At 34.6% G+C, this 26,379-nt stretch overlaps 2 protein-coding genes across 2 annotated transcripts in view; both read left to right on the top strand.

Moving 5' to 3' along the window:
• The window catches only part of LOC113779395, a 34,935-nt gene extending 31,246 nt beyond the window's left edge, over positions 1 to 3,689 (top strand). The window contains exons 27-28 of the mRNA XM_027324965.1: positions 1,636 to 1,864; positions 2,450 to 3,689. Of these exons, the coding sequence (XP_027180766.1) occupies positions 1,636 to 1,864; positions 2,450 to 3,598 (1,378 nt within the window). The 3' untranslated portion in view covers positions 3,599 to 3,689. The remainder of the gene's footprint in view (positions 1 to 1,635; positions 1,865 to 2,449) is intronic.
• A 2,475-nt stretch (positions 3,690 to 6,164) lies between these two features.
• Positions 6,165 to 16,242, top strand: LOC113780702 (potassium channel KAT3-like). The gene is made up of 13 exons (XM_027326481.1): positions 6,165 to 6,358; positions 7,043 to 7,258; positions 9,981 to 10,142; positions 10,795 to 10,852; positions 11,166 to 11,483; positions 11,589 to 11,828; positions 12,081 to 12,179; positions 12,256 to 12,288; positions 13,724 to 13,909; positions 14,146 to 14,223; positions 15,031 to 15,085; positions 15,572 to 15,721; positions 16,083 to 16,242. The coding sequence occupies exons 1-13, from the start codon at positions 6,165 to 6,167 to the stop codon at positions 16,184 to 16,186; spliced, it is 1,893 nt and encodes a 630-aa protein (XP_027182282.1). The 3' UTR covers positions 16,187 to 16,242.
• The last annotated feature ends 10,137 nt before the right edge of the window (positions 16,243 to 26,379 follow it).

The raw sequence follows: 26,379 nt of genomic DNA, 5'->3' as shown, positions 1-26,379 counted from the left end.
AGCAACCATGTAGGAACTTCTTACAACTGCTGTACATGTTTATGAGATCTCTTGATGATGGTGGCTACACTCATATCTAATATCTCTGGTCAAAATACAATGTAACCTTGACTTCTGCTAAGAGTGTCAGATATTCTTTACTTAATCTGAAGATCATATTAAGCACCTTTACAAACTGACCTCTATTTCAATTACAACCAACACGTGTGTCTACTGTTGTGTTTATTGGAAAGCTGGGCATGGGTCTTGGAGGCAGGAATGTGCGCTTTTTCAAGAATAATTTTAGCCAGAATGTGTTGCTGCTAGGGATAGAAGGGTTGTCTCCTGAAGGGAAGTTATTTAACAGGATCGGAGGAGTGCTTTGTTTTAAATAGGGATGATAAATACATGATTGTGTGGTTGGTGTGTGAAGCAGGAACTGGTTAAGCTGATTTGGATGTGGATTCGGTGCAGGCTAGGGGGTAAAGGATGATGGGGAGGATGGGTCAGGGACTTGTTTATTTATGAGGGGAATTGTGAGATGTGACAGAAATCTCACAGATCTGGCATAGAAATACCTTGTGCTACATGGAGGGGAATGGTTTATCTATCTGCTTGTGTTTCTCAGAGAGAGAGAGAGAGAGACTCTTTTGTCTTTTTCTTTGTGAAAAAATGATCTTTCAGATGACATGCTGGTAAAGTAAGAGCTTTTCTGATCATTTTGCTGGGGTTAGCTGATAGAAGGAAAGTCTAAGCAATTGCAGTGTTAAGAGAGGAAGAAGACCCATGTTTTGAGGCCTGTTGTCAGAGAGAAAGATACCTATGCATTTCAGCTATATGAGAAGACATTTGTTTCAAGTATAAATTTACTGGTTTGTGGGGTGATATCTCTACCTTGTGGCCTCACACACTACTTTATGTAAGGTTTTAGGCTAAATGAACTATGGTGCTAATCATGAACTTATAGACTTATGTTGGATAAAATAACCTTGAGCTTTAATTAATAATATCAGAGAATCAAGACGGTAGTGCTAGATGTTCCCTAGATGCACAATTAGTGGTGGCCAATTGAATTGGTACATGCGCAAGTGGAGAATGGTCCTTCAAAAGAATAACAAAGACACAAAATGAATGAAGTACTAGAAGTCCTTATTTAATTGCTACATTCGAGTATTCTTAGTGATTTTTCATGGAATTATTTTTAGTGGCTGAACACTAATATACTGTAAATTGTACCTTGCCTACTAAAGTTTCTCCTCTTCCTTTTCTTCGTTGGACCTGAGTTGTGATGTCAGCTTCTTAGTCCAACGAAAGTTCATACCTGGCATCTATGCATTGTGCTTAGCATTTGATGTCCGTGCACTGACTGCAAACTATTATTCTTCTTTACAAGGGTTTGTAGGTCAACAAACTTGTAATTGTTGGGGTAAATACATTGTATTTTCACTTTTCTTTTGTTGGGACTTTCAAGACTGCTTGGAGGAAAGCCGGTGGTCTGAAAATATTTGTAAAATGCTTTGTGATTGTCGATGTCATATAACTGCATTAATCTGGTACTTGAAACTGCTAGATTCTCTTTGATCCCAGTTGATAAACCGATAGAGCGAACAGATTAATTTGCTAATTTGTATCCTTTCATCAAATTACGTGATGCAGGTATGAACATTTGGCACGAAGTGCACCAGCGATCTTAGATGATTCTCTTTCAGCTGATTCCTATCTCAATGTCTTGTACATGCCATCAACATTTCCACGTTCAGAGAGATCTAGGCGATCACAAGAAGCTGCAAATGATAGTTCAACAAACAACTTGGACCTTGAAGATGGGCCTCGTAGTAATCTTGACAGTATTAGATACCTTGAATGTGTTAACTACTTGCAGGAAGTAAGCATTGATTTACCATCAGCTTGATTTGATTTAAACTGGCCAATTGTTTCTGAACTGCACCTCTCACACCCCCTCCCCGGGGCCCCAAACACTAAAAAAGAAAAGAAAAAGAAAACTAAATGCATCATTTTCTTGATTTGGATTTTTTTCATCCAAAAAACCGTTTTTCCATAGTTTGAAGTTATTGTTGCTGGCTTAAGTTGAATATTGGTTTTCTCCCGCAAAAATTTAGTCCATGCACTTACAGTTTGAGGATTCTTTCCAATCTCCAGTTACACTTTTATCTTGATTTATAGTAAATATTGACCTTCAGAGCAATTTCCTTTTGGTTGGTATTTTCAATGTATTAGATGGTTGGGCAAATGCACCAAACATATGGCATACATGAATTTAATCCTAGGTTTAATAGCACAACTGAAGGAGGATATAGAAAACTTCAAAGGACCACAATATGTTGGTACTTTGATGTATATTAGAGACTTTTTCATGCTTATGGTTAATAAAGTTACTCGTGGTGATCTTTCTCACACTTTGTACTCTTATATTGTAATGGCCCCTAATCTTTGGATTTTTGAAATGCAGTATGGCCACCAACATTTGCTTGGTTTCATGTTTAAGCATGGCCATTACAAGGATGCTTGCTGCTTGTTTTTCCCTTTGAATTCTGTTCCTTCACCACCACAGCCATCCTCACTTGGAATTGTTACATCTTCTTCTTCCCCTCAAAGACCAGATGTTTTGGCCACTGATTATGGGACCCTTGATGATTTATGTGGTTTTTGCATTGGATTTAATGCCATGCCTGTTTTGGAGGAAATAATATCGACGAGAGTTTCTACTGCTGCATCACAAGATGACTCAGTGAAACAGCACACTGCTGCAGCACTTGCCCGTATTTGTCTTTACTGTGAAACTCATAAACATTTTAATTATCTTTACAAGTTTCAGGTGATCAAGAAGGATCATGTGGCTGCTGGTCTTTGTTGTATTCAGTTGTTTATGAACTCCTCCTCACAAGAGGAAGCTATAAAGCACTTGGAACATGCCAAGATGCACTTTGATGAAGGGTTATCAGCTAGATACAAATCAGTTGATTCTACTAAAGTTGTTACCAAGGGGATTCGAGGCAAAACTGCTTCTGAGAAGCTCTCTGAAGAGGGGCTTGTCAAGTTTTCTGCTCGGGTTGCAATTCAGGTCGATGTAGTCAGATGCTTCAATGCAGAGGGACCGCAATGGAAGTACTCTCTTTTCGGGAATCCAAATGATACCGAAACTTTTAGGAGAAGGTCTGAAATTGCAGAGTCTCTGGCTGAGAAGAATTTTGACTTGGCTTTTCAGGTGATTTATGAGGTTAATCTTCCAGCTGTGGACATATACGCTGCCGTTGCTGCTTCACTTGCAGAGAGGAAGAAGGGAGGTCAATTAACGGAATTCTTCAGAAACATTAAAGGTACAATAGATGATGACGATTGGGATCAGGTGTTAGGGGCTGCAATAAATGTGTACGCTAACAGACACAAAGAGCGTCCTGATCGACTCATTGACATGTTGACTAGCAGCCACAGAAAGGTGCTAGCGTGCGTGGTTTGTGGTAGGCTTAAAAGTGCCTTCCAGATTGCCTCTAAGAGCGGGAGTGTAGCAGATGTTCAATACGTAGCACATCAGGCATTACATGCAAATGCACTTCCTGTGCTTGATATGTGCAAGCAATGGTTGGCTCGGTACATGTGATTGAATACTTTTCATGGTAAAAAGTTACAGGGGTAAAGTGCCATCTGGTATGCCACTCAGCAGGGTAGAGATTGAGTTCAATGATATTAAATATTCATGGTAAAAATGCAGAGATGGATAATTGGGCATTTGGTGTCATTGGTTATTTGGTAAATTGCCCCTCATGCTACATTCAGTACCTAGGAGGACGCAAAATTTTTTGTCAAAGCAAAGATTTGAACAACTGGGTTGATCCATGGAGTTTCTCAAATGAGATTTGATGCAAATCAGTACAGGGATCAGTTTGTTTCTCCAGGGATACGTGTCCCATTTTTTGTTATGTTGTATAGTAGGAAGAGCAAGGCATATGAGCTGTGCACATAAAGATACTAGTAGTAGCATTCAGGAACGGGGTTCCTTTTTTACCTCTCCCCTCATTTTGTCAGGAGTTGATTTCATTTTTTGACTGAAAAATAGTTTTGTTCACAGAGATAACATCACATGTTCGTTCGTTGTAGTTTTCTAGCAGGTGATCAATTTGGTGATTTGGATACGACTTTTTTAGCAGGTGAAACTCTAAGCCTTCCCATCCTTTCTCTCATTTCTGACAGATTGCACACAGAGTTGAGAGGTTAGGAACTGCTGGTTTATAATGATGCCCTCAGTGTTGGTTTATAATTCTTCCCAATAAACTGCTGCTTCAGAGGAGATATATGCTATCAACAACAGTTCTGGAATCAAAGTTTTGGATCTACACGCTGGGAGCGGGAGGTCAACACACCAAAGTCATCAGAGGAGAACTGTTCTGTGCACTAATGATAAAGAACTGACCTTAAAACTCAAAAGGCATTAGAAAAAAATGAGTTGGGAGTCCCAAGATTTTTTGCAATGGGTTTTGAAATTCTTGAAAAATTCATCCTTCAACATTCCTGCCCCCTAGCGTTTGATTCAGGTTGAGGCTGACAAAGGCGTGAAAGATGATGCGCTTGGACGTTGGAACCATGGACAAGGATTTGGCGACTCTGTTACTATATGCAAGTTGAGTTTTAAAATTGCTTGGGGAGTAAAAGTTCTTCGAATTTTGACCGTCTTATTTTGCTGCAATTCAACAGTTTGAATCGGGTCCATAACTGTTGAATTCAGTAAAGAGAGCATACCCAAAAAAAAAAAAAAAACTTTTTTAAGTTCATAGGTATTTGAACCTTGCTAAGCATAAAGTTAGCGGCAAAAGTTAATTTGAGCAGCTTTTTTTCTTTGTTTTTTTTTTTGCTTTTGAATAATTAAAATCTAAATACAAAAGTAAATGAGAGCATAAAGAATATATTTAATTTTCAAAACCGGATGAAATTGTGATCAAATGATAACACCCCACAAAAAGCCATGAAAACCAAATAACCAAGGGGAAGTATTCCAAATGTCCATGCTCAAAAGTTTAAACTTAGTGGAAGTTGGAAACCTAAAGGCTCAAAGTCAGAGAGGCTATTAGTAGCTTTTGGTACCACAATTAAGTGGCATGCAATTTGGAAAGCTACAGGGCAATTGATCACTGAAAAAAAAATTTCCAAGTTGTGACGTCCAATTGATAATGGACCACGCTAGCTATCTATTTTATTACTATGTCCAAAACATTTCTGACCTTTGAGAACATTCATTAACTGAAGACTTGCGATCCCGACAATTTGATCAATAAATAAAACCATAGGCCTCTTTTTATGTGTGAATAGTCAAACCCTATACAAAACTTCATTATCTTTAGCTACTCTAGAAAGCAAAAGGTCTGATGAAGTCCTCCATTGGGATAGAATTTTAGATTTGAAAAACTGTAGTCAATAATTGAACTATTTTTTGACAAGCAAGGTGAGTTTGGTTTTGTGTGTATCTATGTATCTATTTCTATTTCTTGTTCCTATTTCTTGCATCATCCCTAAAGTATTGCTCATGTTAACTGAAAAAATGTGTCACTTCAAGTTAGTTACCTATAAATTTCTAATATTAAGGGAAAAAATAAATATTTTAAAAAAAAAAACTCCACTTCTAAGAGGTTATCTTCTAAGGCACTTTTTGGGTTACATGGATGAAGTACTCCTCAAGTTTGTGTGTGCTAAAAATTCTTTTTCACAAAGTGATATTAAAAAAAAAAAGAACTTCATTTTGGTGAAGAGTTCAACATACATATATAAGAAGTAAGAATAAAAATAAAAATAAAAAATCTATACTTCTTAACCATATTTTCAGGATACTCTAACCATAAAATTGCATAAATACAAATTTAGACACCAAAGGATACGTCAAAAGTCAAATAAATTAAGTAACAAGGCAACTATATTTGTCAATCTATGTTACCATGCATTAATGTCGATTCACATACATATTTGTCAACTATATATGTTTCTTGATTATTTTGACAAGGCAAATTGCAATATTTTAATACACTAAACCATTCATATGTATTGACATCTTAACTTCTATATAAGATAGCAATGGTGAAGCAATTATGCATAGAAACAACGAAGTTGTGTTCTCCTCCTCCTCCGCCCTTCCACCATCTTCTTCTCTCTCCCTCTGAGGGTCAGAGCAATAAAGAAAGATGTCGACGACCACAACAACGTTACATTCTGCGAAGTCACCGGTGCCGTTGTTGTACCGGCGACATTCAAGCGGTCAAATAAGGAACTTAGCCTCAGTGTCAAGTAGTCTGCTGCCGGCTTTTGGAACTGTCGTTGGTGAAGGATCTTTGCAGCTCAATAAATTCGTTATTGCCCCATATGACCGTAGATACCGGTGAGTTCTTTCTTTTTCCATTTTTTTTCTTTTCCTTCAAACTAGTCTTCAATGTCAAAAGCAGAAGAGTTATAACCCGTTTGAGTTGTTATTTTTTGGAATTTTTATTGAAAAATATACTGTAATGATTTGATATATGTGACCTAAAAAAATGATTGAGAAATGTATCATGGAAAACTTAAAAATATTTTGGAGAAAAATTGCAATCCAATAGTTTCTTGGCATGGGGATCGAATTCCTTTGAACTCAAGTGTTGTTTTGCTAATTATTGCACAAATAAAACTATGAGCTTAATTTGTCCTATTCAAACATATTAGACATACTTAAGGACCATATAGAAAAGAAAGTTACTAATTGGCATATCATGTTTACACTACCTCGATATTTTCACTTCATACAAAAAATATATAATGGGAGCTACTTTCATTTTAGTTATACAATTTAATATTAAGGGAGATCTTGTGAATGCAATGAAGCATAAAGGGGTGTGTGTGCGCGTGTTTATCAAGTTGTGATAACAAAATCATACTCATATCCTAGCAGAGTCCAGATTGGACGACTATATGAAATGTAAATGAATGATTAATAACACATTTTTGTTGTGTGAGAATGATCAAGAACACTAAAATCGAGTGGCAGAGGTTAAAACCATAATTTGCTAAATCTTGGATCAATTGTATATAGGTGGTGGCAAGCATTTCTTGTAGTTTTGGTGGTTTACTCAGCCTGGTCATCTCCATTCGAGCTAGCGTTCAAGAGGGTGGCCACCGACTCACTGTTGCCTGTTGACTTAGTCGTTGATGCATTCTTTGGTATTGATATCGTTCTTACTTTCTTCGTGGCTTACTTGGACAAATCCACCTACTTGCTCGTTGATGATCACAAGAAAATAGCCATGAGGTACATGTATAATATTACTGAATTTCCCTGTTTATTTTTTTTTAGAAGAATACAAAGTAAAAAAAAACTAATGATTCAGATAAAGGCGCAGTAACTAAAAATATCAAAACTGATATCTTACTTCAGTTGGACGTTTGGGCTTTAGGGGACAACTAGGACGGTTGATAGTTAAAATTTCGAAAAAAATTGCACCTTTGATACAAGAAATTGTGTATTTTCACGCAGGACCTCTAGGCATATACATGCATGTCTCATGTAATGAAGTCAAGTTATAGGTAATGCCAAGTGTTTGTAGCATAGGATAGCTCGTACTTGTGTATATGAATTTCTATATTCTCAATTATAAGTCATATATGTATACATATATATATATATATTATAAAATCTGGGTTTGAAGGGAAAAAAACATATACTACTAGAGTTGTTACTCATTGGAACAAGAAAAAGGACATTGATACTAGTCTTGGAAATTTCAAGTTTGAAGATTTTCGCTTATATGATAAGGGAAGTTTTGATTTTGTATTTGTTGTTAATGATTGAAAACTTAAAAAAATTTAGGCTAAGCGAATATGGCGTTTTGCTGCTTCCGCAATTTATAGTTTCTTTAAGACAAATGATAGTAGCAGTCCAAAAAAAAGTTCCACAAATTCCACATGCATTTATTCACAATGGTTGAAAATGACATATATATATATATATATATATATATCCATAATCTAGATTGTCTAACAATTTTTAAATACCAAAATTACTCTCAAGGTATAGTGTAGTGATTATTTTACATTATTTTTATGAAGGCCTCTACACTACTGACAACAAAATTTTAAATTTATAAGAAAAAAGAAACTCTAATGTTGTTTCAAGTCGTAAAAACATAATAACAAAGAACTAAGCCAAAAATAATAGACAATTCCAACCATAAAATCTAATGCTTTACTCAGTCACTACCAAATAATTCATACTCACACGGCATTCTACAAAATCATTGCTATTAAGAATTTTCTCCGTTATTAGTTGTATAATAAATTAACACTAACTTAAGAGTAGAGAAAACTAATTGAATTGAAGAGACAAATTAGAGAAAGCTATAATACATAGAGGGAGAATTTCGTCTTCTAGAATATTTTATAAGTTTTTATGTCATTTTATTTTGTTTGGCTCCGTTTGGATTCCTCATTTTTTGAAAAACAAGTTTTTCATATACAATATTACAGTAATATATAAACAAAAATAACTTCAAAAAAACCACATTCATACAATCCGGCTCCATTTGAATTAGTTATTTTTTAGGGTGTTTTTGAAATATTTTACTGTAACGGTATATATGAAAAACTTTTTATTGTAAATTTTTTTCGTGATATTTTTAGAGGTGTTTTTGGAATATATTTTGGAATAATTTTAAAGTTTAAAAATTTTTGTGATGTTTTTTAAAAATTTACCACCATCACCCACCACTGCTACCACCTCCTCCCTTCTCCTCCCTCTCTTTCGTCCTTCTCCTCTTCCCTCTGCCCCATCCCTCTCTTTCTTTCCTCCCCTCCTCCTTTTCCCACCACGCCTCACTCCTCTCCTTCCCCTCCCCCCTCCCCGGGCGATCTTCCTCAAGGCCTCTGATCATGACATCGTGATAGATTTGAGAGGGATGGAGTGTAGCAGGAAAGAGAAGGAGAAGGGGAAGGGGAAGGGAGAAGGAGAGGAGGAAGAGGGAGGAAGAGGAAAGAAGAGAAAGAGGGAGATGGTGACGGTGACGGTGGTGGGTAGGGATGGTGGTAATAGATGGAAGAAGAAAGTTGTGTAGATTTTATTTTTTATTCTTTGTTTGTTTGTAGTTGTTTTTTATATGTACCTCGAGTCTTTCTTGGAGTGTCAATATCATTTGCCTTTCTTTAAAGGGAAAATGATCGGTTTCATCCTTCACATTACACAAAAATATTCTTTTCGTCCCTCATTTTTAAAATGAAGCAATTTCGTTCTTGACATTTAAAAATTGAAATTATTACATCCCTGAACCCAAATTTCAATTTGCATCAAATCACCAATCAACCTGATTACAAATTTTGGGGTGTAATTGATAGATCATTTGGTTAACTCAACTTGATATTCATGTGAAATTTAATGAAACGAAAAATTATAATTAAAAAATTATAACATAAAAAAGAAAGATTAATCTTTCCTACATTAATATTGTATACATTGACGGTTTTATGTACCGCCATATCATTTTAATTAATTTAAACAAAAAATTTTATATTTATGATACACATCTAGATTCACAAGCGGATATACTAACGGTGCATGAAAAGATTTACCAAAAAAAAAAAACTCTACTATTCCAAGACAAAGAATGGCCTTTTATTTTATAATTTTTATTTTTTTGGTTTAATAAATGTCATGTGAATATGATGAAATTGACCGAATGATCTATCAATTCTATTTCCGAAATTTATTACTGGGTTATTGGATGGTTTGATTCAGATTGAAAATTAAGTTCAGGAATGTAATAACTTTAATTTTTAAATATCAGGGACAAATTTGCTTCATTTTAAAAGTGAGGGACGAAAAGAATATTTTTGCAAAATGTGAGGAATGAAACAGGTCATTTTCCTTCTTTAAATATCTAAAATATGTAAATGCATTAATAGAATTCATAATTTTTTGTTCTCACATATAAGCAATAGCTTGTATTCTTTTGGTTTTTGACTCCTCTGGATTTATTTATTAGGTATGTCAAACATTTATGGTTTCCCATGGACGTAGCTTCGACGCTGCCATTTCAGGTTATCTACCAAATCTTCACTGGAAAAAGGCATTACGGACAAGTCTTTGGGTTCCTCAACTTGCTCAGGCTATGGCGACTTAGACGTGTTAGCGAACTTTTCTCCAGGTACCATTAATATAAGCTAACAGAAGCAAAGAGTTAAAAGAAAGTAGCATCAAATCAATACCAAGGAAAGTGTTCGATCCAGGGGTCAATCAATTTTCGTCAACTCTATGCTTAGCCAGCCATTGGCGAAGTTTTTCATGGTATAGCCTAAAAAATTTGAAGAAGTACTCGCTCCATCCCACTCACTTTAATATGCTTGATTTTTTTACACAACTTAAGAAAAGTTAGTTAATTTTATTGGAAGAATAAGTCTAGCTTACTATTTTACTAAAATACCCCTATATTAAATAGAGTATGACTAATTAGCTTTTCATTAAATAAGTTAGGTTATATTCAATAACAACCTATATTAAATAGGAGCATTTTAGAGAAATTATAAATTAACTATATTTTTCAATTGAAAAGTGAGTTATAATTTGGAACAGATGAAAAATAAAAGTCTGTTACAGTAAGACGGAGGGAGTAAAATTTTATCCTTAAAATCTATAGACATTAGTCCTACATCAGGACAAAAAGTTTAACACAACATAAATTGAAAAATGTGGGCATCTAGATCTTGAAAAACATCAATAAGCATAGCAATTACACATAGAACACACTTCCATGATTAGCTATCCAATTTTAACAATTTGTGAGTTATCTTTGGTTCCAGGCTAGAGAAGGACACTCGCTTCAGCTACTTCTGGACAAGATACGCGAAACTAATATGTGTAAGCTTGTGCAACTTTTTCCAAAGATTAGCTGTCATGTAATTAGCATTAATCCAGGCTTAAGTTCAAGCTTATGCGACAAATAAAAGCACAAGTTAAACCTTTATGGAATAAGAAACTTGCTAATTACCCTCTATCTCGTTACAAACATACCTACATTTTGTTTTTACCCATCCAAAACTATTTTGTGAGTTTAAATTGATCTAAATCACGAGCGGGTGAAATTCAAATGCATATATATATACACACACTACTTTAAGCAATCAAAGGCTTGGTCTTACTCTTATGTGAATTCTCTTACTCTTGATCACAGGTGACCTTATTTGCGGTGCACTCAGCTGGTTGCTTCTACTACTGGCTGGCAACACATCATCATGTGGCAGATGATACATGGATTGGTTCTTTGATTCCTAATTTTCAAGACAGGAGTGTGTGGCTGGGATACACTTATTCCATGTATTGGTCCATCGTCACTCTCACAACTGTTGGCTATGGAGATTTGCACGCAGTGAATACAGGAGAGAAGATTTTCAACATGTTGTACATGCTTTTTAACATTGGCCTCACAGCATACCTAATTGGCAACATGACAAATCTTATTGTCCACAGTGCTGTCCGAACCTTTGCCATGGTAACAACAACTGCCTATCCCTAACCATCCATTATGATTTCACTAAGAGCATATGACCTAATAAACCCCCCAGCCAAAAACCTGCATTATGTTTCCGAATTGCAGAGGGATGCTATCAATGAGATCCTGCGATATGCAAGCAAGAATCGACTTCCAGAAAGCTTGAAAGATCAAATGCTGGCACATGTTACGCTGAAATTCAAGACCGCGGAATTACAGCAAGAAGAAGTACTAGAAGATCTGCCCAAGGCAATAAGATCTAGCATCGCCCAGCATCTTTTCCGAAAAACTGTGGAAAGTACTTACCTTTTCAAAGGAGTCTCTGAAGACTTTATTGTTCAGCTGGTAACAACAACTCCACTTGTCCCAACTACTAAAATCCTCTATTTCCAACTCATAATGTATTGATTTCTTAGTGCAATGTATGGATTAATAAAGTTTTCATGCAAATAATAACCTACCTGCTATGTTTGGTGTGTAGATGTCCCTTGGGGGCATTACTAAGGGAAGTTCTGATATCTTAGCCTAAACATAAATTCAAACAAAGACGCAAAGGAATACTTTACTCAAGTATGACCTATGGTTTTCTCGTCACAGGTCCCAGAGATGAAAGCAGAGTATTTTCCACCAAAAGTTGATATTATTATACAAAATGAAATATCAACAGATTTCTACATTATTGTATCCGGAGCTGTGGTATATTATCTCTTTAATGATGCTATTCATGATCTGACTTGTTTGACATGCACATTCTAACTGCTGCAAGTTGCAGGACGTGATAACATACAAAAATGGCACGGAGCAGGTACTTTTCGTTTTTTGAAGTTCCCAAAATCTTATCCTTTATGCCGATGAATTATAAATGATAATTGAATCACTAAGAGTGGATAATAAACTTTAAAACAGCATAAGAGTTGTATTATATCAAGGATAGAGAATAAGGAACACTATATTGAAATTGAAGAGAATGTAATAAATTGTGTTTCCTTCAGTGGATTGTGATGGCAAACCTAATGCTGAGAAAACTTCAGACTATTACTGGGATTGAAATATGAAGGCATGCAGATTGTGGAGAATGCCTTTTGGGAACTATGATATTCAATCATTTAATGTAGATTAAGCATATGGTCAATTTCAACACAGAATAACGATAGATAAGAATATGCAATGTTTCTGTTGTCAATTAAACACTATACTGATATTGTAAGTTAACTAAATTGTGAAGCACTTTACTTTGAGTTTTAAATTTATTATCAGTCCTAAAGATACTTGAGAGATATCTGATCCTAAAGATACTTTACAAGTGTTTAACCCTAAAGTCAGGGACGTCGTGGATAACTAGTGTGTTTCGTGTATGATTATAATAGCAGCAGACAGATAGACAATGTAAAGAATGCCTGTTACTTCATTCCAGATTTCTCAGAAAGCTCTCAATTATATGAATCTCATGGGCGGAATCATGAAAATAGATGCACAGCTAAACCAACATATAAAGGCTACAGCACAAAGAAATGAGAGAGTAAAACTTGAAACATTTGGCAGCTTATGGGGATCAGAACATTTCATCACCCAAGCACTCTTCACTTAAGAGAATTATCTTCACTCAGCATCAGTACAAATTAAACATGTATACTGAACAGAAAAAAAATAATAGCAGATCTGTGCCTTTTCTTGACAAATGAAAGAAGTTCAAATAAACTCTACATACCATGAATCTAGAATACCAATACTAAGAAGACTGCCAGAGTTTGTAACCAGTGGGAGTCTCATTCCAGGATAGGCATTCAGTATCATTTAGGATAATTCCTCCATGAACTGGTGTTTCTTCATCCTAGCCTTCAGCAAACTGTCCACAAAAATTGTGCATTGAAACAAAAATCAGAATTAAGAGGCTGTTCTTGAAAGTTCATCAAAAGGATATAGCAATTACTGGAAAGTAGAAAGCACCCCAGGTCTAAGTACATATCAGTGTGCTAAATATGCATTGGATAGTACCTTTAGAAACATAAGGTACATGACATCTAATTACAAGAAATTGGTCAGGGAAATCACAGTATATGTGGGCAGACTTTCTAGGAATAAGCATCAGACTTTTGACATCAAAATGCAGCAAACCTAAAATAGGGAAGGCTAAAACAACCACCTAATATGTTTTTATTACTTTCCCTAGTCAACTAAGCTTTGTGAATTCGGATCATTATCTTTTACCTTTGACACATTTAAACTTTGAATTGTTTCAGTTCCTGTCGAAGACGGGGCCTCCTGATATGTTTGGGGAAATAGGGGTAATTTTTAATGTCCCTCAACCTTTCACAGTCAGAACTAGGAGGCTGTCTCAGGTTATACGGATCAGCCATCATAACTTCAAGCAATTGCTGCAGCCGTTTAATGAAGATGGAAAAATAATGCTCTCCAACTTCCTTCAGGTTAATTCTCCACAAGTTTTCCATCCTTTCTAATTTTTAGTGTCCTCAGACTCTCAAGTAGTTCATTGCTTTAATAAAATTCAATGCACTAGTACTTCAGCCAATTTTCTTTTGCGATAAAACTGCAGAAAATTTTCTTTATATCATTGCTTTTGACGAAGTTCATTTACTGCTTTCTAGGTTTTCATTTTTCAAAAAACATTAGTACATGTCATAAATGGCATTATCAATTTCAGCATTTGAAAGGGTTAAAAAAGGAGGAGCTGGAAGAGATACCACTGGTAACAGAATTCCTTGGAGACTTAAGAACAGAGGTATTTCTTCTTTTTGATAATGAAATCCAATGCATGTCCTGTATGTCTGTCAGGACATCTTTCTACTGTTGTTAAAATGACTTAATTCAACCATTGTGGACATTTAATCCATTGATGCTCTTGCACCGTGAAAGAAATCCCTTATTCTCAACAAAGTTCAATTTCATGAGTCAAAATTGGTTGTACATCTCATTGCATATGCATGCAACAAAACCAGGACTTACAATACAAGTGGACTTATGTTAAAGTTGATTTGCACAATGACCATTATTATTTGGGTATTAAATTTCAGAAATTAACTGATATAGAACCTGAGGTTAGACTGACATAACACCGGAGTTTTTATGCCCTGGATCAATAAAAAACCTTTAATTGATCCTATATGGGCTTTGCTCTGGTAAATGAAAAAGCTATGAGGTCAGGCTCACCCCAATAAGGAGAAATTACATGCAAGCTTTCTGCCTTCTCTACCGTTGTTTCCCCAACAAGTCAGTATAAAATGAAAAAATACCCATTTTACATGAAAATGCTACACTCCCCAATATTTTAATTGAGAAAATGAAATTCATTTCAGCACTTCAACATGCTCATCTTAAAAGTTTTGCTTGCATAAACATAAGGAATAAATGAACTTGGCAAAAGGTTTGAGCAATGAACTCACTGCATAAAACCACAAAGCAAACATGCAAACATATTTCCTTCAAACAATAAATAAAACAAGTTTTGTAAGACATCATTCTTCCACAGTCAGTTGACTTTCGAAGAAAAGGAATCAAAGCCGTATACTATAACATTTTCCTCTTGCAGGATACAGCAGCAGTGGAGGAATTAGAGCACCATGCAGCTGATGAAGAAGCAAGAAGTAATTTTGCACCTTCCTTAAGAATTACAAGAACAAAGCAAATGCACAGCACATACTTAAATGACAACTGGATGTAGATTACGCTAAATAAGCACTCCTTCAGAATTTGCAGAGAAATAGTTCTCAAAATAGAAGTTTTGATAACCATCAGTCAATTCCAGACCTCCATTGGATAAATCAGCTAACAGAATTTTTGTTATTGGCCAATACAATTACTTAACACACTCTTTCCCTTTGCTTTTCTTATGTTTGATTTGGATGTTAGTGGTAACTATCTTGCTGGTGTTTTTGTCAACTTTGAGTTCATCTGATGGTCTAAATGGAATGTTACTCTTAAGACTAGTAATCTCACTCTAGATCCTTAGTCATTGTCACTTGAAACTTAAAAAAACTTAATATCCTTGATAACACCAAAAAGGTAAATTCTAGATCTTCTATTTTATCATGTTCAACCTCTCATGATAAATTTTTTTAATCTTCTTGCAGGAACCTCGACAGCATATGCATTTTCCGAGGTGTTGCCTACAAGAATAATAATCCATGGACATCACCCTAATGAAAAACTAACTGAAGGAGAAAGTCCTGGAAAACTGATCCATCTTCCTGATACAATAGAAGATCTTCTAAGATTAGCAGGTGAGCACTCCTCCAAGAAAATATTAATACAACATGCAGAGGGACACAGATTTTTTTGGAGATAAAATTCTTGAGATTCAGCATTACGTGCAAAAATCCTCCACATTCTTGCTGCAACTAAGAAAGGTTTAAACCATTTAACCAAAAGTTCAAAGGGAGATTTCTTATTGTTGGAACAAGACAGTCCTCAACATTCTTTAAAAATTTTCTAAAATGGGGCTATAAATCCACTTCTCTTTTGTTACTATGAATACGTGTAAATATGATTTTACCTGATTAATGGTTCAAGGTCAAATTGGATAGATTAGACTCGTAAACAGAATTTTTGTGTGTCTTATGTAACTCTAATTCATAAGTACAGAAAAACGGTTGAGGAAACGAGGAACTGCAATTCTCATGGCAGATGGTTCTCAAGTGGAAGATTTGAACGCTTTAAGAGAAAATGACCACTTGTACATTTTATAGAGCAGCCTTGTTGAGCAGATACGACCATGCAGACCATGCAAAATCATATTTTGTTGACAAAGTTTTATTACATATCTTTAAAAAATTATTCAAGTACAAGTACTGAGAATTATTTTTAACATTGTATATCCCTACCTTCCCATATGCAGTTGTATTAGTAAGAACTTAAACCTAAGTATTTGAATAGTGCGGTCAAAATGAAACCTTAAACCCTTAGCTGATCACCTGGTTATTCAGCATGCTTATAACAGCATAGGCAGCTTTCTGATAATGCTCTTTCTCTTCATCTAAGGTTCTTTTCCTCTCAAGAGCAAAGTCCTTCAAGTTCTTTATGTCATCCATTACATCAGAAGAATTCTGATCTATTTCACTGTAGGAATTCATGTTCACAAGTTAAGCTGAAGAAAATGACGAGAACATAAACTTTGAATTGACAAACACAAAAAGCTTTTTAACTGTTTACCAATCTCACCAGTAACAAAGAAAACTAAGAAAATAAGAGTAGCACAGGAAAAAGCAAACAGGGGAGTATTATCGAAGGGTTGATTAAAAAAAGATGTAACTTACAGAAATAGCACTCATTTACTCAGTTTAAGAGAATCACCAAAGCTAAATCAAATCAACATTTGAAAAAATTACATCATTCATGTGAACCAAAGGCTTTTTAACTAGGAGTACAGTCAGCTCACTTTATCATCTTAAGCATATCCTCCATAGCAGCTTGTACCCGGTGGGAAAGATCTGCATTTTGTGTCGAATACAATCTCAGCGTTGCAGTCAGCAGAAACAGATGAACAATTTTTTTTCTTCGAAAGGATTATGTCATAAACTTCTGTCAAAAATGTAAGTGAACATAGAGCACTATTGAACAATCAATGCTCATTTTCTCCTCAATTGGACCAAGAATAATACGATTCTGTTGTAAATCTTTTACACCTTCCCAATTAAATTCTAGATACCAAAAATTAAGTACTCAGAGTACAATACTACTAGCATTTGTTAAAATGTGCTTAAAGATTGTAATAAACTGACTAAACAGATGAATGCTTTGTGAATACTAGACGTAATTGAGATTGAAACAACGTAAGAACCGTTCCAGCATCCTTAGTGACAAAAAGTCATGAATAATCCTAGATAATAATTGTTACTATATTACTTTAAAAACGCATAACGAAATTCGAAAGTTAAATTTTTGTAATTAATTTTCTTGCAGTAATGTCTGAGATTTAGCTAAATAGGCTTGTTCAAATTCCGTAGTTATAAAATTTGAATCGAGATAATGCGGATAAATTCTTCTGTCGCCTTATGATAAAAAACTAGCTGAAAAACGTAGCCGATAAAAGCACACAACTGCAAATAATTGTGGATAATTCGAGGGAAAAAATGAGAATATTCGCTGGCATTTCCTACTTGAATTTGTGAAATTAAAGTTCGAGAATATTGTACAACACGAACCGTAAAGGAAAGAGGAGAGCTGAGATTCAACGTCGGAACGTGGAAGAGCCAGCTCAGCATTCGCCGGAGATCGTGATGGTGAAGACGACGTCGCATCCGCCATTGCAGATGGGAAAACACACACACGCACAGAGCCGAGAGAGAGAGAGCTAGTAGAGGAGAAATTGCGAGAACGAATAACTAACCGCGCGCAGTTTGAATTTTCGATTTCTGTATTTATAGGCTTTCGGTATCTGGAGAGTTGATGACGTGTAAATTCTTAGTTTCTTTCAAATTTTTATGCTAGTTGAATTGGGCCGGGGGTTTCTATCGGGTTTGGTCCATTGGACTGGCCTACGAAAAGTTAATAAGGTACGAAATGGGAAAACTAATATGTAGCGCAAAACGAACTGGAGACGAAATTTTTTGAATGACTTATCTATCATGATAAGAAAATGTGGATGTCATTTGGGAATTTAATAACATAAAGATAGTAAACTGGCAGGTTTCCATTCATGATTTTGCAATTACACTAAGGGTTAATTTTCTATACACTGACAGTGTAATGTATATGTTGCCAGTTTTGAATGAATAACAATTATACAAAAGTTGAATTTAAAATTCAACTTTTACACGTGTCATAGATTAAACAGTGATATTATGTACACTGTCAGTATATAAAAAATTTATTCTTCTTTTTTTTTTGTGTATATGAAGGGTTAGGAGATCTCAATCACCATCATGGAAAGTTTTGAGTTGCAAGCTGCAGTTTGACCATCCCAAATTCCTTCTATCGCTGTGTCAATTTAGATTGAACCAGTTTAGATGAAAACCAATTTTGGTGAGTAGAAATGTTTATCATTGTGTAAAACTTTAGTTTAATGGAAGCATATTTCTCAACCTTAACCAGAGTAAGAAATGGAAAAAGCATAGCTAAAACAAAATTAAAGTTGTTGAACAAGCTGTCGTATTGAAGCTAGTCTGAAGCTGAAATCAGTCTTGAGTTTGTATGAACAAGATGGTCACAGTAGAATCAACTAGCAAGACACAATATGTGGCAAGCCACTTCGAGTGTCTTCCAGACGAGTGCCGGTAGGTGGTTCAGTCCCCTCCGATTTCTCCCGACTTATTCAGGTCCTTCCCTCCCCGTAGCATAAAAAATACAAAAAATTGTAAGTCTATCGTATCGACAAAAAAAAAAAAACAAGACATAATAATAGTATTGCCAAAGCTCAAAATTTTAATATCCCATTTTTTGACAATATATCAGTCTTACCCTACTCATGTCAAATTAAACATCATCTTAAATTTGACTTGGGATGAGTAATATGATTTTTGTAAAGATTTATTGTGGCATAAAATTTGGTATTGATTAGATACTATGTGCACCACGTGACATGTCATTCTTTTGTCTAGTGAATATCAGACAAAAAATAGTTCACTACTGTACTCGATGAATTCTTTTTTTTTTTTTTTTGTCAATTAGAGGCAGAATTTAAATTTACAAATGTTCTATTGACTATGCATACATTAGAGCTTCAACTAAACATAATTTAACCATGTTTGGTGAGTTTGGAAACAATGCATTCCTATTTGCAAATTGTGAGTATTTGCATTCCTACTTGGTGGATTTGGATTGATGCTAAATCACTAGGACTTGTTTCATAACCTAATTCAACATTTAAACTTAATGGATTCAAATCTTAACATGTTCAGACACATTTGATAATCAAAAATTGAAAATCTGAATTGATTAAGTAGTACTGAATTTCTTAGGCAAAACTTGCTCCCAAAATTAAGTAATAAGTTATTCAGTTATTACTGAATGTGATATATACTCTAATCTATTAGATTTAGTATTTAACAATTCAATATGTTAATGGATTCAAACTTCAAATTTTAATTTTCAAATTTCGATTTTATCAAACACACCGTAATTCACCAAATAGTGCATGTGGTGTACCTTCTGCCTAATATTTATATAGATGTTCTAATTGAGATCTTAAGGCTTAATGGACCGGGCTCAAGTAGGCCTAAATGAGATATCCAACTATTGAACTCCAATTACAACGTAGACAGAGGACCTAACTAGCAGGATTAATACCAAAGAATCCAACGGATGGGGGGATAAATAACTTTGAAAACTGCAAAAATTAGAATAAGAATAATTAAGGAGGCAATAATGGATTCTGCGTTCTAATCCTCTAGCCCCTCCTCACTTTTTAAATTCCATCATTTTCCTATTAAAAATAATAATAAGAAATGTCAGGCAGTGATAACATGTTTGGAGTCCTCAAATTGTGATGGAAATTGCAAAAAAAAACTATTAAGGAAATAAGTATAAAGTTATCAAGCTGTGTAGATGTGTGGACTGTGGAGTCCTCAAATTGTGATGGAAATTGTTAAAAAAAATAATTACTAAGAAGATGAATATACAGTTATCAAGCTGTGTAGACAGTAAGATGCACGCGTGTATAAGTCAGTCATCCCTATCACTCTGTGGACTGTGCCTACAAGAATTTGACATTCATACCTACGCCATCTTTTTGACAATTATTAAACGTTAGGTTATTTCTTTTTTCGTTTTGGGATCAAAATCAAATGGTTAAGAATTCAAGGCATCATAAGTTTACTGTAAATTTTGCAAATACAAGGTTGATTCAGTTGATTCTGCTTTGATTTTTTATCTCGCTTTCCTTCTATTACTTCTTAATTTTTAGGATTAATCTTTTATACATCGACAATGTATATACTTTTACCATTAGTGTATGACACATAATTTGAATTTGAATTTGAAACTCAAATTTTACATACGTATCATGTATCCAATCGTGATAATGTATACACTGTTAGTATATATAAAATTAATCCTAGTTTTATTGTCTTTGATTGCTTCTAAATTTTGCAGTCCTATGTAGATTTAAGGGTCCAATGTTACCCAATTTGTTGTGTCATCACTGGATCAAGGCCTCACCAAGTTGAGTTTTTTTTTTTTTGGTTCAAATCGGTTCATATAATTTATATGATTTTTGATATATAATCTTATACAATCACAATTTGAGTGTAAATTTAAATTTGTCAACTTATACGACTAAATTGATGATTTTTATCAAACTGTACGAATTTCACCGGACATAATGAGAATTACAACAATCGATCTGAACAGGATAAGATTCAACTTGTGAGGCCTGATCCGTTCTGAATTTGTCAAGAAAGTGATTTACTTGTTTTGCTCATGTTTGGCCTTTTTATGCACATTTCTTTGGCCATTCGTATATGACAACATTGAGAAGACATGCATAGCTCACGGACATTCACACTTTAGCGGAAAATGGGGGAAAAGGAAAGAATAACAAGCCACACACTCGCACAATCCAGTAGCAGAGTACTTATCTGACTACAACCACTGAACTTAGCTCGGTGAAATCCCTTCTTGGGCCGTAGGCGAGGGGTTCAAACCTCACCTACAGTAAAAAAAAATTTAGGGTGGTGTCATAGTACTCCTTTGATTTAATCTGATCTGCATACCTACTAATCCTTGACACACAAGTCTCCTTAGACTCCTCCTTCCTAGGGATGTAATCGAGTCAAGTCAAGTTTGAGTATTGCTATACTCGAGCTCGATTCGACTCATATATACCTAGGCTCGAGCTCGACCGAGTACAAAAAATCGATACTCGAAGCTTGACTCGAGGAACTTGTTTTAAGCTCGAGACTCGACTCGATAAGACTCGACCTTTAGTCAAGCCTTATCAAGTCGAGCCTAATCAAACTTTTTGACTCGACTCGACCAATTAAATTACTTTTTTGCCATTATGAAATTTTATTATAAAGAAGAGTTTATTGTAAATTCCGTAAAACTTATACTCATAATGGTCATTTTATAATTATAATACATATATATTATTTAAATTATAAATATATTATTTAAATACCCCCGACTCGACGAGTAGCTCGACAAGTCTCGAGCCTCAAAATATTGGCTCGAAACTCGACTCGAATGACAATCGAGTAGCTCGAGACTCGGTCAACTCGAGTTCAAGCCAAGCCCTTGACCGAGCTACTCGCAAGCTACTCGATTATGATTCGACTCGCGTACATCCCTACTCCTTCCTGTAGATTAGGATAGAATATGTTATACAATTGTTATCGTTGTCGAAAAAAAAAAAGAGTACTTATCTTACTGACCACAGTATCTTCTTGACGAGGAGGCCATGATGATGACAACATCAAATTGGGACTAAAATAAATATAACTACACTATTCTATTTCACAACAACAAAAATAAAAAAATGGTTCTATTTAATTTTCTTGGTTTTCTATGACATTGGAATATTTCGTTCTCTGTGACATAACATGCACTAATAAACTAATGCCTGTTGAAAAGATTGATAGTGTTGATTAGTATTAAAGAATCGAATTGATAATTGTAATAGTACAATTGGCAGTGTATTATTGTCTGGGACAAGAGGGACAGTTCAGACATTTGAATATCTTTTGATACAAAATTCCATGAGGGCTTATGCATTATACCAATAGACTTAATACTTTTTCAGGCCATTTAACAATTTGGTCTTATTTGAGCCAACAGGAACCTTCATAGTTAACACATAAAAACAAAGGGGTGGTTTTGAATTTGCCCCTCATCATTATCTGTCTCTCATGTTTGGATTCACCTTTCTACTTTCTCCTATACTTGCCTTGTCATGTGCTTTCCACATTGAACCATGAATAGTTTTCTTTGTCAAAAAGAGAAATCAAGGGGAAAAAAAAGAGAAGGACACCAAACACTTAAAATAAGAGAATAAACAGAGAATATGATTGTGGTGATGGCTACACAATTCAACAAGGAAAGAAAGAAAAATCCCACCTCAGCACTAGCATCTGTCTCAGATGTCTTGCACTATGCAGGCTAATTCAATTTGCAATATAAAAATGACTCTCATCTTATGAGCTATGGATAAATTTCAATCTTCCCTCTTTTGTATCACACCAAAAAAAAAGTATACAATAATATAAACTTAAGATATTCAATTCATTTTCTTGGATAGTAGCCTCACATAGGTAGATACTGAAAAGCATTTAGGCCTCATTTAAGGTTGCAATGACTTATAAAGAAGCACTTACGACACATGTATTTTTAACAAAAGTGCTTCTAAATTATCAAAAAATGATTGATATTTTTTAAATTACGAAAAATTAGTTATCAAACACTCTGAAAATACTTCTAGCGTGTAAAAGCGCTTCTTTAGTAAACGCACCTGCAACTCAAACAGACCTTAGCGACCTCAAGAACATTTGTCATGTGTGCGCTGTTTTGTGGAATGTCTATGTGACAATTACGAATAAAGAACATCTCTGGGGTGACCAAATCGAAACTTCTGCCATCCATTTTAGTCATCAGAATAAAGATAATGAATATAGCACCAACTCATGAGCCTTCAGAAATTGAAAACGAAATGACAAACGTTTTTCTGCTGCCGCCACTCTCCACAAAGTGGTGGTCACAGCATAAACGAAGTTGAATGGTTCCCAACTCCTCATGTGAAATAAAGGAAAAGATGAATTGACAAACTCGAGTGCAAGACCTTGGCACTAAATTTAACAGTTGTAATCTTTTACAGATGATTATCATGATGGTATGAATCTTTCATAATGTGCTACAAGTTGTCAAAGTAGACCATTCCTTTTGTTGCCTGCAATGAAGGCTTCAAATTACCTCGAAAAGAAGAAGGATCCCATAGACCATTCCTTTTGTTGCCTAAAATGAAGGCTCCAAATTACCTCGGAAAGAAGAAGGATCCAATAGACCATTCCTTGCCCCCAGCAGCAAGCTCAACCGGTGACCACGTCCGATAGTATTCCGTAGATCACCAGTTCGAACTTTACTGTGCATCTTTGGGTGGGGCTCTATACAGTCTCAGGGGATTAGTCCGACAAAAATGTTGGGATACCCCTGTGTGACAAAAAAAAAGAAAAAAGACCATTCCTTTTTAGCAAAATCATCAGCTAACCATGGTACTAAATCAACTTAAGGTTAAGTATAACTATATGCTGTTTATGTGGGCTTTCAGACTTAGAAATTGTAAATGGACGTAGGAACCAAGGACAAGTCATGAATGGTTATGCTTTTAGCAGAATTTAGAGGATTAAAAACGTGAAAGTTGAAGACAAACTCATATTTTGTACAACCAAAAGAGAAGAAAGAGTGGCCAAAATAAATAATTTTCCCTCAAGATCATGAGCTACACTCCCTTTACTTTTGGGATTTGATATCATCATCAAAAGGTTCTGGTCACTGAAAAATAATCTTAATAAGTTCGTCAAATAAAAGGCAATCTACTGTTAATAATCCTTTTCACCAACTTGCAGCTTTTATTGAGTACCGAGGCCACTCTATTTTTTTCTTGAAATAATGGCCATTGGTGTTCAACCAAGTGCTTCACATTTTTTCTTTTCATGATAAACCTTGGAATGGTACTGAGAAATGATGATGGATCGTTTCAGTTGTCAAGTATGAACCACATAGATTGGGAGACACTACTTAAAATGTCTACTAAAGAAGTGTAAACTAGAAATTCACATGAGAAGCAAAGAAACGCACTACAAGAATTAGTACTTTTGTCTTGGTTAGAAAAATAAATATTTGGTGTGTTTGGATAGTTTCTTACTTATATAAGTGTGTAAGGATAGTAGATTATTTAAGATATTTTTTTTATAAAAAAAAAAATACTATAACATTTTTTGGATGTGAGATAATTTTTTGAAAAAAAAAATACTGTAACAGTTTTTGGATGTGATATATATGAGATTAAATGGCGGTCGAAAAATGTGTTGATAATGTAAACAAATGAAATTGTACAAATAATTTGCAATTCAAACAAATTTATTATAAAAAGTGTTACAGTATTTTTTAAAAATTTATTCCAAAATTATTAAAGCGTGCATACCATAGAATTTATTTCCCTTGATGGAGAAGGACATAAAACAAAATCTATGTGTATAAAGAAAAAAAGTCCTAATACAAAGTCCAAAATCGAAGACTCTTAATTTGATTGTGATTTTACTGCATGAGTAAATTATTGCGTATGCTACGAAAAATTAGTTGCTTATATGCCTAAATTCTAGAGATATTTGGCATTTGGAGTTCTCAAAGAATATCAATTCTATTTAAAAAAATGAAAAAAAAGGCTTATACATTAGAGTGCTAGTAGCAATTACACGATTAAAAAAAAAAGCTATAGATAGTTTTACCAGGACAACATTTTTAACAACTCATGCATTCAAACAATTTCTATAGAGACTAATTTTAAAAAGAACTAAACTCAAAACATTTTTTGAGATGTGTTATCTAAGGAAGATAAATAAAAATGTACGTCAAAGGTTGCTGTATAACTAGGGCTGTCAACGGGCCGGGTCCGGGCCGGAATTCATTATTCCGGACCCGGATCCAACCCGTTTACCCGACGGGTCTTTTATTCTATGTTCCGGATCCTGGTCGGGTCTAATTTCTAACTAATGCAAAGAAAAAACCAAATAAGAAAAGAAATCAAATTGATTTTACTCAAATACATCATCCTAATCAAATTATATTGATAAATATATATTTTTTAAATTATTAATTCATTTATATCCGGATCCGGGTCTAATACGGGTCGGAATACTATATTCCGTACCCGACCCGTTTTTTGTTTGACAAAACGGATTCGGATCCAGATCCGGAAAACGGAATTAAATCCCTACTCATACCCGTAATAATTTCACGGATCCGGTCCGGATCCGGGTCTAGACCCGACCCGTTGACAGGCCTATGTATAACAATTGAAAGCGGAAATTTCATGCAACTCACTCTTCAACAGCTTAATTAGATTCTATCACTAAAATAGAAGACAATCGGATTAATAGTAGCAGTCAATCTTTGTCGAGATAAATATTTGTATTTGATTCTTGTCTGCGCACTTTTACCTCTTCTTCTTCAATTTATAACTAACGGAACAATTTCTCACAAAACTTGTATGAGCCAATTCAAATATGCAGGCAGGTCATATGTGTGCAAGTCCTTCCATCAAGATAAAAGGTAATTTCCTGGAAAATGGACTTAGGGCACAAACTGTCGCCGATTTGGTTCAATCTCACAAGATGTACATTCATTGTTTTAGAGTGTAACTTATTTTGAATACAAAGTAAACATAGAGCAAATTTTGTGAATTCCAAACATGATAGTAAAACAATATATATGACGTGCTGATCCAAACTTTATATATATATATATATATTACATGGGTCAATCATGACTGTGAACCTTTCAGAATGTTATCAACATTATAAAAACAAAATGAACAATAAGTGTAAAAATTAATATTTTCTGCAGTGTAACTTTAGAGAATTTTTCTTAGACAAGCGAGCTTAGATGCATGCTACTTGCATAAAAAAATAATTTTAATATTTAAATAAAGATTTTATGCCATGCACCCACACGTACAAGCATTATATATATTTATTTATTTATTTGCATTTATTGATAGAAAAACTTAAATCTGTAGTATAAATACCTAATCACAAATTGTAAAAATAAATGAGTAAATTATAATTTCCCAATATTTTTTTAGTGGGTCTCGTAAAATCTTTTAAATGCTGGTTGTTGATGATTTCAATGTATATTTTAAATTATCAATTTCACTTACAGCATGCAAGCATTAACACAACACATGGCATTGCGTAACGACACTAAATATTGGCACTAAGACGTAACATATAAA

The sequence above is a fragment of the Coffea eugenioides genome, chromosome 8 (genome assembly GCF_003713205.1).
Source record: "Coffea eugenioides isolate CCC68of chromosome 8, Ceug_1.0, whole genome shotgun sequence".
In the NCBI taxonomy this organism is placed as follows: Eukaryota; Viridiplantae; Streptophyta; class Magnoliopsida; order Gentianales; family Rubiaceae; genus Coffea; species Coffea eugenioides.
The sequence above is the reverse complement of the archived record's forward strand: the minus strand, read 5'-3'. Positions and strand labels throughout refer to the sequence as shown.

Coding starts and splice junctions, on each gene's coding strand:
- LOC113780702 (XM_027326481.1), top strand. CDS start 6,165: ATGTCGACGACCACAACAACGTTACATTCTGCGAAGTCACCGGTGCCG. Junction 7,259..9,980: donor CACAAGAAAATAGCCATGAG/GTACATGTATAA, acceptor TTTATTTATTAG/GTATGTCAAACATTTATGGT. Junction 10,853..11,165: donor GATACGCGAAACTAATATGT/GTAAGCTTGTGC, acceptor TCTTGATCACAG/GTGACCTTATTTGCGGTGCA.